This window comes from Phalangium opilio, unplaced genomic scaffold, assembly GCF_054372755.1.
Source record: "Phalangium opilio isolate 3A_F unplaced genomic scaffold, DU_Popi_V2 ptg000082l_1, whole genome shotgun sequence".
Lineage (NCBI taxonomy): Eukaryota > Metazoa > Arthropoda > Arachnida > Opiliones > Phalangiidae > Phalangium > Phalangium opilio.
The window spans coordinates 6,285,214-6,302,883 of NW_028324189.1; the positions used below are offsets into that span (position 1 = coordinate 6,285,214).

At 41.6% G+C, this 17,670-nt stretch overlaps 1 protein-coding gene across 3 annotated transcripts in view; it reads right to left on the reverse strand.

The window, feature by feature from the left end:
• Positions 1–4,126: 4,126 nt before the first annotated feature.
• LOC149651214 (uncharacterized) overlaps positions 4,127–17,670 on the reverse strand; it is a 133,901-nt gene continuing 120,357 nt past the window's right edge. For 2 of the 3 annotated variants that reach the window (XM_089848028.1, XM_089848030.1), the window contains exons 2-6: positions 12,041–12,327; positions 11,705–11,983; positions 9,415–11,504; positions 7,202–7,627; positions 4,127–6,990 (exon numbers count right to left, since the gene is read on the reverse strand). In XM_089848028.1, coding sequence (XP_089704154.1) covers positions 5,952–6,990; positions 7,202–7,627; positions 9,415–11,504; positions 11,705–11,983; positions 12,041–12,327 — 4,121 coding nt within the window. In that variant the 3' untranslated portion in view covers positions 4,127–5,951. The remainder of the gene's footprint in view (positions 6,991–7,201; positions 7,628–9,414; positions 11,505–11,704; positions 11,984–12,040; positions 12,328–17,670) is intronic. The other variant, XM_089848029.1, reaches the window with a different exon arrangement.

Below are 17,670 nucleotides of genomic sequence, written 5' to 3' on the forward strand. Positions count from 1 at the left end.
GCAGTCTTAATTGTAAAGCGAACGGGCCTGATTGGCAGTGCTAAAAGTAGAATAGCTAAAACTATAGCTAGAGATCCCCGAAAAACCTTGGGAGACGTAATAAGAAAGTTTGAATTGGCCAATCAGGCCCCGCTACTCATTTAGCTCGGGCTTGAAGGCCCCGCAAAAAGTAAACCCTCGGTAGCTATTTCGTTGGCACCAGAATCACGGATAAAGTAGCCAAAGAGATTCGGTCGGGTATAGCTCTATCAAGGCGGCAGGCAGCCCGCGCCGCTACAACTCGCAAAATTCCCACGGGACCCGAAAGATTGACGCCCCGAAAACTCCTCATTTCCCGAGATTCATCTTAGAAGTTCACAAATTAAAGTACTATGGGACTGACACCACCAGATTGGTAAAACAAAATTCGTCATTCATTATGATTAGTCCATAGTTCTTCCCACAAAATCCGTCTAGATACAGGGGTTGCAACAGATTTTTAATTTCAAAATTCCCTGACTTTTCCAGGTTTTCCCTAACCATCTAAAGCCAATTTCCCTATACAATTTTCAAACTTACACTATAACAGAAAAGTAAGAATGCAGCCTTTAAAAATTCCATACTTATCATCGGCTTTGTATTTACAATTATGCTAATTTTATCACAGGTTTTAATTGAAACTACTATTTAGTAGTTAATAAAACTTTATTAGGAACTATCAGAAACAGTTAATGTAGGCCTATAGAACGATATCATTGTCCCGTATTTGAGCTGGTGCGCCTAGTGGGCCGTGACTACACATTTTCAAGTCAGTATGCAACGAAAATTCCCTGACTTTTTACACCCTTTTTCAAATTCCCTGACTTTTCCCGGTATTTTCCGAGGGAGAAGACACTTGAGAACTCAGGTGTACAATATGACTTGAACTCAATGTACTGTCAAAGCTGAACTCTGAGTTCCGAAGGATTTGAACTCTATGCACTGTCAAAGCTGAACTCTTTCGAACTCGTACACAGAGATCTAGAGCGTCTACCCCCTCGGTATTTTCCAGGATCCCACAATGATTCCTATTAGCGGTATGCATTCCTATACCCATAAGATAGTGATTAATATCTTTATCTATGGTTTAGGTTTCTGGTAATTTTTTTAGTCATTTAATAGCAGGTGTTTTGCATAAACCTGCACGGTGAGGAACTGATTGCTTTTAATAAATTAATATTTGTAATTTACGCGTCTCCTAAAACTTGCCAAGTGGTAAAGCGAAATATATCGTTTCATTGTTTATACGCGTAGCTTCAAAACCAGATAGGGTATACAACTTGAAGAAATTTAAACCTCACAATAATATTAAATGGGAAATCAGTTTTGTTCTAAACAAGTTACGACCGTTTTACGTAAAAAACTATTACCTCCACTTTAATTTAGCCAAGAAACTGCGAGACAATGCTAATTAAATTAAAATGATTAGAAGTTACATTTCCGACTCGAAATTGATCATGATTTCCCATAGAACCATCCCACGAACGGCTGGAACACCCTGTACTACATAATTCGCAACCAGGAGCGCGCTTCAAAGGATGAGATGGAGCTTAGAATATTCATATCGTAATTAAAGGCATTCCGATATCTTTTATCCATTTCAAAATGTCATAAACATTTCAGGGAGCGCTGACACAAACGAATGACAATTTTGGACAAGTACCCCTAACGATTTAGCTCTGGTTTTAAAGCTGACGCGTCGTTAAGGCCGTAACGCTTCCCGACGAATATTTACGTCGCAAAATACAAGATCTTATTTTGTTAATGTCACGTATTCGCGTTATAAAACACCGGTGTCATATTAAACGGGCATATTGTTCGCGAATTGATAGTGTTATTCAACTTGCCTGCTTAATTATTCAACCTAACTATCAATGATAATATATACTAGTATCAGAAGTAAGATGAGACTAGAAGTAGTGAGCTAACCAAATTCTTCACTTGGCGAAAGTGAATATTCTTGATAACACACCAACGGTTGGCCCTCTGGTAGCGATTTCTGAATTTTCCCTCCAAAACGTGAGACGCTCGCGGTGGTAGACGGCCGAACTAGATTCAAGCACCCGCGTCCGTGTTCCGCGGCTTTAGGTTGAGGGGAAGGGGGTAGGAAATTTTTTGGAACTCGACCTATTTTTATCTCTCTAGTTTTAGCGCGTGGGAAGCGGCATAAAATCCTCAAATTTGTTCACTAGTGCCAGGATCTATTACCAATTCTAGAGCTCTTTACTTCTAGTCTCATCTTACTTCTGCTAGTATTTATATTTTAAATGAGGAAATAAAACGAGGGCTATCTCTTTAATTAATATTTACAATAATTAAGAATGCAAATAATTGCATGTCTTTATTAAATTAAAGGGAGTATCTTTAAAATTTTTCAAAATAAATTTTGTTCTTTATTTATTGTTGGGGGAACGAATTTCGTCTATTTCCCCCTCCTTGGTTAGAGCTTAGCTTTTTGCTACGCTTTTAAACTTCACGTGACCCCTCCCCTGGCGCTCGCATAGCTTTAAATAGCGCTGCAGCATCCCCCCATCACTATCAAGGGTTTATGAAATGTAGGCCTACACGCTTCTTTAAATAAATTTAAAAAAAAATATATTTAAAAGGGGATCGAAGTTGCGATTATTTTGAGAGAGTTGAAAGGTGAGAGGGGGGTGGAAGCGGGAGGTTGACGCCAAGGCCTCGTGGCAAGCTTCATTTTTCAACAATTAATCAGTTTGGGGGGGGGCAAAAATCAAAACGGGCGCGCCCTCCCCCCCCCGTCGGTCAAAATCAGACCCAGACAATGTCTCTTTGTTTTAAAGTCTAAAATAGCCTAAAGGTCCTTTAGTAAAGGTGCCCGGGCTCTCTCAGTGGGGGTGGGAAGTCATCTAGCTGAGAAAAATTGCCATCTTCCCCCCCTCTATTTTATCATTAAGTAACCCCCCCCCCCCAGAAACCGGAAGGGAAGAGGAGAGTAGAATATATGGTTGAATTAATTTTCGTAGCCTATTTTAGATCTAATTTAATTACGGTGTTAATTATTACTCGTCAGTAATTAACCAATGCCAAGGGTTACGGGTTTATAAAATTACTATTCAGGGGCAATGATCACGCGTTTCAATTACTAATTACTTCCTAGGCTAAGCCAATATTGGTGTAACTTTGGGGGTATTTGAATAGTGCCATCTTCCCTACTGTTCAAAAACATGTTTGGACTTGTTCACTGTCCGATGACTATCCTTACCAGGCAGAATTCTAACGACACGTTACGTTACAAAACATTTTACATACACGTCTTACCTTTACTCGAAGCCATCTTGGTCCAAACGGTGGCTGGCCGAAGGCTTCAAATACAAAACAGGCTGTCGCAACAATGCACTTTTATCTTACAGTTTTCATAATGACGGGGCGAAGATATCTGTTAACAATTTACCCAGGAATTAAGGCATTGTAATTCAATTTATAATAATCAAATCTTATTTCATTAAAATTAAAACATACCAATAAACCAAAATCAAATTGAAACTTGCCATCCATTCCTCTAATTATCGCGGCCACGTGTCGCGGCGCAGCCCCGAACTAAAATTGCGGTTTTTTGGTCACGTGATAACCTTCGCACTTCATACATAACTTAAAGCAGGGATATTTACCACGGGTAAGGACAATGAGGGGCGTGGCCATAGGGAATTACCGAAGGTTCATTTCTGTCTATTTCCGTCCGCAGACGTTTCAAAATTAACGTAAATAGTTTTATTACATTGAAATTAACTAGAATTAGGCCTATATCTTTAAACGCGAAAAACGAGCTAAATTGCCAGAGATATTATGGATTAGGGCAAAGCCCACTGCTAAGGGTCGCGACATTTGCTAAGTTGTATGCATGCGCTAGTTCTACGCCGTCCCACACCCTTTTACCGCACTTTCGCTCTTCAGTGTTGTAACATTACGAGATGTAATATAGTTTTGCTAAATTTTCCATTGCATTATATCACAGCCCACTCGATCACGCTGTCGTGATGCACGTGGCCTACTAGTAGCAGAACCCACCTTGAGACTTTACTAAGTTCCACGTAGAAATAACAAGGATTGCCATGAACAAGAGTTAGTCCAAAGAAAGTAGAGAATGTTTTTCGACAAGAAAGAAAATTTAATGAAATTTTTGTATGAAATTTTTTCGTGATATATTTATATATAATAAATAACAATGTACAGCTCTTCAATTTTTCTTGGTTTCTTTCTAGGTTTGTTGTTGTTGTTTTTTGAGGGTCCAGCGTTATTGTTATTACGTCGTTATTATTTGTTTTTTTTTCCCAAAAAAACACATTATTTTGTACATTTTTATTTAAATTTTGAATTTGGTTTTAGGTAGGTTTTATGTAATTTAGGGGTACGGGTTCTTGTTTTAATTATTTGAAGTTAATTAACGATTAAATTAAAAGGAAATTAAAGTTAGGCTTAGGACAACATTTACGGTATGTACCACAATTCTAATAATTGCGATTAATTTTAAATTTAGAAAATTATTTAAATTTAAGGTTTAATCATGGAATAATTTTCAGTATGTTTTTTATCTTTTCTTTCAAATTGTTATTTACAAAACAAAATCTTAATAATTTCACGAGTAATTTTTGTTTATTTGAATTGTTTATTTTTTTTTCTTTTATGGTTATCCTGAGTTTTTGTTTATTTTATTTGTATTACCGGTACATCAGAAGCGTTATTATTTTTATTTTTATTATTATTATCATATTTAAATTTTAATAATGATTAAAATCTAAATATTAAAAAGATTTCAAACCTAATTTTTTTTTATTTATTCTAGAATAAAGGCCACCATTTTTTGCTTTTTTTTTGTAATATTCGTGAAAGAATTCGTATTTATTCATGAAAGTACCTACCTTCCGTAACGCATTTTCGTAATGAATAAATTTCATTTTCATTATGAATAAAATGAATTAAATCACGTTTGATATATATATAATTTTTTTTTTTAATTGTTAATTATTAAAAACTAATTATAATTAACCTAAAATACCGTACCGTCGATTATTTATTGTTGAGATTCAAAGGCTTTTAAGATGGAGGTAGATTTTTTTTATAGAATTAATGATTATTATTTTTTACACATTTGGTATTTTTTCCGGAGGACCACTTTGAATTATGTGACCATTTTGAAATTAAAGATTATTTTTGAAATTCAAATTTGTTTTTAGGGAAAATTATATTTATATATATTTATAAAAAATCACATATTATTATTATTACTATTTTATTAAAATTAAAACTTAACTAGATCATATTTAATTTTAATTTTTAGATCACGTAGATAATTTTTGTATTTCCTCAAAATTGTTCTAGTGTCCCCCAATTTTGGCCCTCTCTGTCAAATGACACCTTTTATAATACATTATTTGTAACAATTTTACAATCAACCGAATTTAGTTTATTTTAACGATGTCGGAAAAAACCCTCAACCCCATTTGTCAAAACCCCGTAATTAATTTAATTATCATTAATATTTGTTTTTTTGGAATGCTTATTTTAAAGGATATGTTGTTGTCTGACGCGACGAAATTTTATTTATTTTCGTCTCAGATTGTTCATTTTTGAAATAACTTGCAAAAAGTCTGAGATTTAATTTTTTAAAATCCACCATTTCTTTTTAAATTAAGAGAGATCTTAGTTCTAAAGTACTTGTTTGATAAGTACTTTGACAGCGCGCACCGAAAGTACTTGTTTGATTAGTACTTTGACAGCGCGCACCGAAAGTACTTGTTTGATTAGTACTTTGACAGCGCGCACCGAAAGTACTTGTTTGATAAGTACTTTAACAGCGCGCACCGGAAGTACTTGTTGTCTCCGCGTGTGTCATCACGGGAAGCTTTTAAGTACTTAACGCGTGGCGAGAAGCGGAACCGAGGAATATTTAAGTACCGATATTAATGACTTAATCAGACGTACTTACTAGATAACTGTTTGGCCAACTCGGTGTACTTTAAGAACTTTGAATGCGTACTTTCATCATTAATAGAAGATGGTAATGGTTGAGAGGCGTTGGCGGACGAAGCGTTATGTCCCGTTGAGCCACCACCTCCGCCGCTATCTTTGGAGGAAGACTCCGTACCGTTTCGCGTCCTGGTACCACCACCACCACCACCGTCTTGATTATTGTTGTCCCTTTCGGAGGAGGTGGAAGCCGAGGCGTTGGAACCACCGGAAGTGGCGTTACCACCGGCTTCCTTGACGAAATGCATCTTGCTCAAGTGATGTCGGTAAGCGCCTTTAGATATGAAGTGCGTCTCGCAAAAGGCGCATTTCATTAGACTGTCCGAATTTGCCGAGACGTCGTTGCAGGCCCAACTGAAAGCCAAAATGGAACCGGGACCGGGTGCGTTATGTTGAATGGCGGCCGGAGGTCGGGATAAGTGAGCGTCCGTTTTGTCCAGTAGTTTTTGCAACTCGCGCAAAGGATGGTCGGCTCCTAATTGGTCAGTGGCACCCGTTTCCGAATTCTTTCTTTTCCGCGACGTACTCGATGACGTTTGGTGGTAATTCTTCCGATGGTGATGATGTCTCGAAGACTTTTTGCGTTTGGTGGCTCCCGACGAGGAAGATTTGACAAGTTCTAAAGGTTGTTCCTCCGCGGAGGAAACTGGTCTTAGACTAGCGTCGCTATCGCTGACTGGAGAGGTTCTGGTCCGACCACCGTCTTCGAAACTGGACACGCTACTAGAACGACTGGGTCTGTCGGGAAGCGCCGGCGCGATGACGTTCTTAAGGGGTGTCGAGGAAGAGGCGCCACCGGCGGCGTTGGAAGGCGCGGGCGAAACGTTATCGACGGATTTCGGTGGCGTTGGCGAATGCGAGGCCATGGGCGAGGCCGCGCGAGATTCCGATTCACCACCGTCATCTTCAATGTCCGTATCTTGGTCATGCGCGTTCGTAGGATGATCGCTACTCGGTTGAGGTGCTGGTAAGGACTTTGGAGACCTGAAAGTTAACTAAGATTTAAGCGTGGCGCCGTTTCTTTATCAGCTCTGATACTCATAAAGAATGACAAGTACTTGGGATGGAATAAATTAGGTAGGCCTACAATTACTGTCAATACGAGAGCGTGGCAAGAACTCAAAAAGAAGGAAGGCCAAATACAATTTAACGGTCCACGACTTAAAAACGACAAAAGGTTAAAGATGAAACTGACCTGAGCGCGGGTTCATCATCTTTGGAAGTTGATTGGCTGATTTCGTTTTTGGTATTCAATAGGGCTTGTTGATTCAGCGAGGAAAGAGAGGGGGAGGGGCTTGGCGTAGGCGCGGAATGAGGCGAAGGCGGTGGACTGCCTCCGCTGGTTGAACCCGTCATACTGGAATGAGTCCGGTGAGGAGACATGGTCAAGGATCTGGCCGGGGACAGGGTGTTCATCAGACTGGCGGGCGTCGAACCTCGACTAGTTTCGCTTCCGCAACCAACCATGTTGACGTGGTTGAAGTTCTCGTAGAGATGGTGCGAATGCTCTTTGCCATCGTAGATTCCTCGACCCGAGACCACCGAATCCGGGGGATCGTTGCAGTTTATTCTTAGCGGGGAAGTCGATTTGGCTCGTCCGCCATCGGAACTATAAAGACTCCTTTATGAATACACTAAACATCACTTACCATTCTATACCATGTTTAATTATTATTCACTTAATTATACAGGGTGTTCCAACCCCATGGTACTTCTAGGGCCCCCAGCCGAATTTTGAAAATATTTATAGGAATTATAGAACTTTTTTCATGAAAATATAGGAATCTATAGGACGTTTTTCCAGAATTATAGGATTATATAGGACACTAAAATATTAATTTTTACTTTTTTTGAAGAACCAGTACCTACTGCAAACAAAGGCCGAGTAATTAAACAAAATTTTCAAAAACATACCCTCCATAGGATAGCATAACACTATACTTTGCAGGTTCGTAACTCTGGTTCTACTAGAGATACGGGGATGCCATTTGGGTATGTTATAGTCCTATTTGTCCCCCATACAACCATACTAAAAACTTAGGCCTACGACAAACAGGGGCCGAGAAATTAAGCAAAACGTAAACAGACAAACTCCTCCGTAGGAATAGCTTTAAACTATACTTTGCAGGCCTATAACTCTGGTTCTACTAGAGATACGGGGATGTCCTTTGAGTATGTTATAGTTCAATTTCTCCCCCATCCAACCATACTAAAACGTAGGGCTACGACAAACAGGGGCCGAGTAATTAAGCAAAACGTAAACAAACAAACCCCTCCATAGGAATAGCATTAGACTATACTTTGCAGGCTCGTAACTCTGTTTCTACTAGAGATAAGGGGATGTCCTTTGAGTATGTTATAGTCCAATTTGTCCCCCATCTAACCATACTAAAAACGTAGGGCTACGACAAACAGGGGCCGAGTAATTAAGCAAAACGTAAACAAACAAACCCCGCCATAGGAATAGCATTAGACTATACTTTGCAGGCTCGTAACTCTGTTTCTACTAGAGATACGGGGATGTCCTTTGGATATGTTATAGTGCAATTTGTCGCCCATCTAACCATACTAAAAACATAGGGCTACGACAAACAGGGGCCAAGTAATTAAGCAAAACGTAAACAAACAAACCCCGCCATAGGAATAGCATTAGACTATACTTTGCAGGCTCGTAACTCTGTTTCTACTAGAGATACGGGGATGTCCTTTGGATATGTTATAGTGCAATTTGTCGCCCATCTAACCATACTAAAAACGTAGGGCTACGACAAACAGGGGCCAAGTAATTAAGCAAAACGTAAACAAACAACCCCCTCCATAGAAATAGCATTAGACTAAACTTTGCAGGCTCGTAACTCTGGTTCTACTAGCGATACGGGTATGCCCTTTGAGTATGTTATAGTCCTATTTGCCCCCATCCAACCATATTAAAAACTTAGGGCTGTGACAAACAGGGGCTTCCAGAATAATAGAATTATATGGGACACTAAAATAAATGGCGGAGCACACTGAACGTTCTGTTATCAGAACCATAATATACCGAGCTATTTTTAACTAGTTAAGCTACATACGAGGGAAACCATCTCCATTTCATGGTTTTTTTTAGACCCAAATCCTGGTTTAACCGATGGTTTGCTTAGAATTCGCCCAAATTTCAAAATTATAGAATTTTATAGGATTTTTGGGGATTTTAACCAAAATTATAGGATTTTATAGGACAGTTTTAAAAATATAGGATTTTATAGGAATTATAGGACCTCTGGGGGCCCTGTACTTCGGTCTTATAATTATCAAGTATACCTTTTTGGAACACCCTGACATATCTAAACCTTGCTCTTTAAACTTTACACGCGTAAGATCATAGGCCTAATTAAATAAATTCAGAGTATCGAAGAGGTTTTTAATTACCTGGGTGTCATTTTCCCGGGTGAGCTGGCGGGATGCCAGGGCGGGTAGACCTCTTCGTCGATTCCCAGTCGTTGCAAGATGCCGGTACTGGCGGCCCCGCGTCTTCCCTTATGCTCGAAGCTTTTTTCGATCAATCTTTCAATGGCGTTGAGTACGGAGGTGGACTCGGCGCTATCACAGCTATTGTCCGTGGCACCCTTGTCCGTTTTGGCGTCATCGGCGGGCGAGGCAGTGACGCGACCGTCTTTGAGCAATGCCTTTCCCGCCGCGGACAGCGTCTTTTTAGCGTCGGGCGAAGACGATTTTGGAGCCGACGACGAGGAGGTAGTAGTGAGCGATAAGGCCGACGCCGTCCCGCCTCCGCTATCATCCGGCGGTTCCGTTTTAACTTTGGTAAGATTGGCTTGATGATTCCTCTGCCCGCTGCATTTCTTAATATGACGGACAAAGTCTTTGGCATCGACTTTCTCGGCGCATTCCTCGCAAGTGATCTTCCCATCAACGGCCGGTTCCACTTTGATGCCGGCTAAAGCGGCCGCCGAATGAAGATGATGCGAGCGCGACGAGGTTGACGCGTTAGCGGCCTCGGCGGCCGAGGAGTGATTCTGTCCACTTCCGCTAGCTCCTCCTTGCTTGTTCATTTCCATGCGTTCCAACTCTAGCAGTTTCCTGACGGGTAAACTCTTTTTCCTCCTTTCCCTAGTTTGTCTTCGACGGCCCCCTCCTTCGCTGATTGACCTGAGTATATGTTCCTTGTAGTGAGAGTTCTTGACCATATGATAACTGAGTTCCTTCAGACTTCCAAAGGCCTGATCGCAGACTTTACACGTCAAAACGGCGTTGACTTGAGATTGAGCCGCTACCTTGTCCTCGGGGGTCCTCCAAGAGATGATTTGTTCCTGACTGATTATGTTCGTGTAATGTTGCGTCACGCGCATATGCGTCGTCATGTCCGCCAACGTCTTGAAAGATTGCCCGCACCACATGCACTTTAAAATTTGACGCGTTTGTTCCGCCCCTTTGCCCAACCAGACGTCTTGTCCGCGCACCAATTTTCTCGGCAAGGGCATAGATTCTTTGACGCCTTGCAACGCGTTCGAAGACGATGACGCGGCTGACGATGGCGTTTTCGTCGCGCCACTACCGCCGCCTCCGGAAGTGGCGCTGGATGCCGCGTGAGAAGTACCGGAACCGGAAGCGTGCGCGTGAGCCACGGTACTTCCGCTTTGAGTTGAAACGGAAGCGCCAGCGCCACCGGTTGTTGGAACCGGCGAGCGCGGTAAGCACGACGGTATCGAAGCTTGTATCCCCGCGGCTTTACCGCAATTCGGGGACTTCTTCATGTGAAGCGTCATTTCCGCCAAACTCATACAAGGTTCTTGACAAAAAACGCAAGTAAACACCGCCTTAGACTGTTCGCTACTTTTACTCATCCACTGAGTTTGCCAAGGGTTTTGTCTACCGGGTTTTGAGGAAGAACTAGAGGCGTTACCAGCACCGCCGCGTTCCGACACCGATAATCCCGCATTGGCCACCGATTGCGCCAACTGCGCCACCGTCGAATGTTGTCCCCGAACGGCTTGATTACGCGAGTGTCCGGCGTACGATTGTTTCGCGGACAAACTAGAAGCACCACGATGATGATGATGATGACCGCCTTTACTAACCTTGAGGCCGTTCCAAGAGCCGCTCAACGGGGCGTTCATTTGAGATTCGGTTACCTTTAGTCCCGCTGGGAAACCGGGACTAGATTTTGGTGCGGAATAACTCCAAGGACTCGAAGCGGACGATTGTTTAGCTACGGGTGAAGGACAGTCTAACTTGGAGACTTTACCGGGTCGATGATGGTGGTGGTCAGATGATTCTTTACGTCTACGAGGTACTGACAGATCTAGAGGGGAGTCGCCGGTAAGTCCTTCTGGGGGTGGGGTCGGTGAGGAGACGGATTCGCGACTGCTAACGGAAACTCGCGCTGACTTGCCGGCTTTCATACTGAAATCTAACGGGACTTCGTCCGACCCACCGGAAGGCGATCTTCCGAGGCAAGGACCGGGAGATGACTGATCTTTAGGAGACACGGGATTCGATACCTATCAAGGGGTGGTACGCGAGACATAAAAATCTTAACGACCACAATCTTCCATGGAGATAGAATATACGTAGGTAATTAAGCGCTAACCCTAACAAAATAAGCTAAAGGAGTTTTCAATTGTTAAGCCTAACTCGGTAAGGTGAGCAAATTGAAATGAATAAGCCTATAGTTGAAGGTCAAATTTTGGCGTGGTCTTACCCTGAGGGGTGAAGGAGAGTGTCTTTCCATTCCGGACAGGAGATCGGTGGTGGGCAAGTGAAGCGAGCGTTGGAGCAAAAGCTCTTCGGGGATAGCCTTGTGGACGACCATGGGTGACGGCGTTAAGCGATTCGAGTTGGGAGGCGTGGCTAACGGGGATAAAGGGACCGAGGGCGGTGGCAAAGGCGGGGGTGGCGTTATTGGCGCGGCCGCAACTGGTTCTTCTTCTTCTTCAGCGGCCACCATCCGCCGAGGAACTACGTCCGATGATTCTTCAGCCTAACAAAGATATCGTCAACCTACGGTAAGAGCGCGAGTACTTGTTAGAGTACATACCTCTTTGCTATCACGATTCGTGGCTGTTGTAGCTGCCGCTCCGTCTTTCGGGGAAATTGAGGTATCTTCGGGAAGTAGTAGCGGAGGCGAATTTGATCTTTGAGGAAACTTTGGTTGTCCCGAGACGGATGAAGGCGAAGGACTTCTCGAATCGGTGGCGCCCAATGAAGGAGACCCTTCTTCGCGGTCAGTCTCGTTGTTGCCTAGATTACTGGTCAACGACGGACCTTCGCCGCCGGGAGATGCCATTTCCTCATCCTTGCTGGCCATCTCGGCGCCATCTTCCCCTAAAAAAACAAAAAACAAACGAAAACGTTAAATTAAATACTTGAGACAAAGACCGAACAAAATGTCGCGTATTTTCCCAATAAACAAAATTATAATTCAATTCGAATGCATTTCGAAGGAAGTTGATAATTTTTAAAACGATGTATCAACTGTCCTAAGAAGACCAGTTAGCCCGCAAGTAAAGGTTTTTATCCCCGATCTCATAAATTTGATAAGCGAGTCGGTCGCGATTTTTTTTTTTATTAAAAAAACTGGATCTTCCTTCATTCTACGATTTTGATATCTAGCTAACATTTTAAATCCTTATTTTGTTAATGTTCGCGAGCCATCACGTTTCTTAATATTGGCGGTTTGTCGCCAAGGTTATTGACTGGTCACGCATTTCGATCGGAGGGGGGAAGGACCAAGAGAGAAAGAGAGAGAGAGACATTTTGAGATTTGCTCTGGCGCATTATTAAATGACTTTAATGTTCCCCTTTTTTATTATTATTAAAAATCGAGTGATTAATTACTCTTTAAGACTGCTCTCTCTCGTTTCCGGCCGGTGGTTTAATTTTTTATTTTAATCTCTCAGAGTTCTAACTGCCATTAAATCGGGGAAAATTGATGTTTTTAAAGGACACGTTCTCACGGTGTCAAAGAATTAAGCCCTAAGCCTAATTCGTGGATTTTCTTTTATTAAGGTTTCTAGGCTAATCAATGAAAACATATATATAACTCGATAAGTTTTAATTTGTTAAGCCTAATTCAAAATATTACCTTAAATCGTCAACCTCTTAAGCCTAATTCAAACTATTACCTTAAAATCGTCAACCTCTTAAACCTAATTCAAACTATTACCTTAAAATCGTCAACCTCTTAAGCCTAATTCAAACTATTACCTTAAAATCGTCAACCTCTTAAGCCTAATTCAAACTATTACCTTATAATCGCCAACCTCTTAAGCCTAATTCAAAATATTACCTTATAATCGCCAACCTCTTAAGCCTAATTCAAACTATTACCTTATAATCGTCAACCTCTGCCTAATTCAAACTATTACCTTAAAATGTAAACCTCTTGACCCTAAATCAAACTATTACCTTAAAATCGTCAACCTCTTAAGCCTAAATCAAACTCGTATTCAAATCACGAGGTCAACACTAAAACCACCTAAGCCTAATTCAAATTCGCATTCGAAACTGCAATTTCGTAACCCTTTCTATAACTACGAGCCTATTTTTAAGTCACGGTCGATTAGGCCTATTTTCTAGAGTTAAGAACCAAAGAAAAAGGTATCAATAACGGAAACAAATAATGAATAACCGATCTCACGACGAGGAATTATTAAACCCAAGAAAGATGAAGCATTGTTTCCGGTTAATGGCCATTTCTCAAATTTTGATTCATTTACAAAAGACCAAGGCTTAAAAAATTGTTACCCCCAAGGCCTAAAACAGGTAGGAAACTTTTGCCCTTCGGAAGAATATACAGAATAGGAATCAGGATTTGAAACCAAAAAAACCATTCATGAATAATTGATGGATGAGATACTCCGTTATTCATTCATGATAATGATTACGAATCGAACTCCAGTCTCAATTAATAGTTACAAATGCAGCTTGATATCGTGCGGAGTTTTTTTTTCTTCTTTTCAAAAACAGGTATTTTTAGATGTCAACTTTACAAATCATTAAAAGGGGGTGTATACGTCACCGTTAGCTTAATCTCTCCCACTTGCCACCTCCACCCTCCGTTTAAAGATAACTTATAAGTCTACTTCCGGTTCGGTTCTAGAGATAACCCCATTTCCGGTTGTTCGCTTCTTAAAGGGGAAATAATAAATAATCGAAAATTTATAAATTTATTCAAGAAACGTTGGTAGAGTTCTAATCGAGTTTTACAGGGGACAACGTTACGTAGTCTTTAAGCGGCTTGCTTCGTCTCAAACAAGGCAGGCTTTTAAAGGTATACAGTGTGTTACAAAAAAAAATGCTACCGAAGCAAATGTGGGATGATTCTTTTACAGATGACCCCTTAAATTGAAGAAAGAAACTGAAAGACAATACTAAGGGATCATCCATAAAACACTAAACCTTAAACTAGTAAAGCGCAATGTCATAGCTCTAGTTACATTTTGATAGAACCATCCATCCCACTGTAGTTTGGTTCTATAATGACCCTCCCTTTTTGCAGCACCCTGTATTCACGTAAAATACCCCTGGAAGCTAGTCTTTCTTCCAAAAGTCCTTAAAATCTTAAAAGGAATGTGATATACGTCCGCCATTCCCGATGGCAGTTTAGACAGAGGAAGCGTGGGGGGTCGTAGGGGCAGGGGGTGACGTCAAATTCGCTCCCTTCCACCTTTCCCCTTAATTTACTTATCAAGAGAACGGGCCTCTCGTCGAGTGACGAGATTAAAAGGTAACTGAGAGAAGGATTGGAGGGAAAAGCGCGCCAAAAGCCTCTTCCCGCCAAAATCAGAAGCGCGTGCACAACCTATACACACACTTTTCCCGCTTTCGCGCCAAACTGTTACTGTAGTGCGCGCTTTACTGCAAGCTATCGCGGCTCGGACTAGAAGTAAATTAAAAGAAAAAGAAACCGAAGTTATCAAACATAATCAAAACTACACAGTTGGACTAGAGTTTCTACACACAAATTAGAAGGAGAATAAAAGAGGTAAGGGAATTTTCTGTATCTCAAGCGCACCTACCGCGGCGCACAGCAGTGAACCCTCTTCCTAGTTGTAAACAAATTTCTCTCTGTTGCGCTGATAGCGCATGTGCGACACTGAAAGACCGAGAGGTACCGGTTTCGAAAGAGTGGGGGGGGAAGGGTTCTGACGTAGAATTCGGTCTCTCCGAGCCTCCTAGGAGCGTGGGAGAATTAATTTGATAATTTTACGGGGTTAATCAACTTTATCGAGGCAGAGTGTTGGGTGTATTCTATTGTATTAGTCTCTTAGAGAGGCTTGTTTGCCTTTAAATCTCACTGTTATACGGAGGAGGGGGAGCGGGCAGCCAGTTTTGGCGGGAAAAGGAGAGGGAGTTTAAATAAAGTCGTAAAAGAGAGACGTTGACGTGACAGGTTAGCCCGGGACAAGGGACTAGGCTTTGAAGGCGTCCGTCTAGAGCCGAGCCGCGCCACTCTTGGGAGAAAGAGAGCGGCGGCGTTCGTTGAAAAGCCGAGGCTTAGACACCCGGCCGATTGGAAGAGGCACTAATTAGAAACAACACAATACTCCGGAAAAAGCTGTCACCCTTTCGCCAAAACGTCCTTTCTGACGGTGAACGGACATCTTTTCCAGCACCAGGCAAGGCATGGAAGGCTGGGGGTGGAAGGGGTCACCTTCCCCCCCAAAAATTCTAATATTACCTGTCCCAACGTCTCCGAATCTCATTTCGCTGACTCACTTTTAATTATGATTTAATGTTTCATTCTTTTAGGGAGCGCGAAAAATGCTAGCGCGCGAGCTCCAAATGGACGACGGGTCAGCAGCGCGCGAGACGTGAGGATTACGCGCGTTTATTCTCCACCCCCATCCCTCCCATACAACCACCATCACCCAATCTTGACAGAGCGCGCGCGCCAAAGGGGAGAGCATAGCCAGTGGCAGGCTTTTACTTTTCGTTCATTACAATTTGATGATCAGGATGAACGGAAATGTAACTCGCGTGTTATCTATTTTGCTTCGACTTCAAACAAATATATTTTTCGTCTCTGTTAAACGGGACAATACGACAATTGTTTAATTCTTGTCCTAAACCATCTTGAAATATAAAGGGACAAGTGTCCCTGCAATACAGGGTGTTCCAAAAAAGTTTAATTATAGAAACGATGGTTTAACGGTCAATCTATGACCAAAAGGACACACAGGTTTCGTACAAAATTTTAACATTGAAAATCCCCGACTTTTCCAGGCTATCCCTGACCAAATTTTGGAAATATCCCTGACCATTTTAAGGTATTTACCAGAGCCCACTTTTCACGCCTGGCTCGTATTTAGCATTGCTCGAAGCATGGTTTGATATACCAAGCGAAATCCCTGACATATCCCTGACTTTTTAGGAATTTTTTTTAAATCCCTGACTTTTCCCCTATTTTTCATATCCCTGACTTATCCAGGTTTTCCAGGTTATCCAGGTTCCGTACGAACCCTGACACAACCACCGTTTATAACACCCTGTATTTTTAAACAATATATATATATATTTTGAAATGTTTCAATTTATGTATTTTTTTAAATATGTGACCTAATATTTAAGATGTTTATAAATAGAATTCGTAGGCTATTAATTTTAAGTTTGGTTTTCTGACGACCCCAAAATGCCTGTTAACATTTTTTCTTCATATATTATTCACGGTTGACCTCTCACCGGCCGGGGTCACACTTTTGGGGATGGATGGATGGATGAGGTTGGTTTTTGGTTCTGGGGACTTTATACATATAGGCAGGCGGTTTGGGGTCTCTCTCTAGATTTTGGGGGATGATCGTTTGACGTCAGACTATGATGAATTAGGCCTTGGCTATAATAGCCAACCTGTTGTAATTTATAACCATTTTGTTTCGCGGAGAGCCAAGTTTTTCTCACGGTCCTGCAGCATTGACTTAAACCTCATGGCGTGGTATTATTTAGCAAAGGCTGCAGGACTCATAAAAAAAGCGGTCATATCGTTTAGATTATTTTATTTGAGAAGTCACATTAAGACTCGGGAGTATTTTAACTAAAAAATAAACAACTTAAAGGCCGACTTCCATCGAAAAGAGTTCTAGGGAACTGAAAACCGAGCATAACAATGGAGCGACCGTGCCGATTTTCGAATCCCCGCTGGGGTTAAAGATGGAAGTGTTCTAGCTAACTGAAAGCCGCGCAATGTGGTTCTAGCGAACTGAAGATACGCAATAGAGAATTTCCTTCAGGGGAAAGCAAACATTCGAGAGGAAATAAATTTAATCTATTGTTCATCTTCAGTTCGCTAGAACCACATTGCACGGCTTTCAGTTAGCTAGATCCCTTCCATCTTTTACCCCAGTGGGGATTCGAAAATCGCTCCATTGTTAGTCTCGATGCTCGGTTTTCAGTTCGCTTGAACTCTTTTCGATGGAAGTCGGCCTTTAAAGAGACAATCCGCTAATTCTTGCCGAGAATTATTGGTATCTATTCTACGCTATAGCACGATTAAAGTTGAGAGCGATAGTCCGAACCAAATTGGTTAACAACTTTGAACTTGACGGGTTGGGTCCGCCGAAAGTGTGGGAAATTTTTCGGTCCTTGGCAATTTAACAAAGCACACTTTTAGATGGATTTTTTCATATCCCGCTGCTATTACGTAATGATCCGTACCTAAAACGCTCCCAC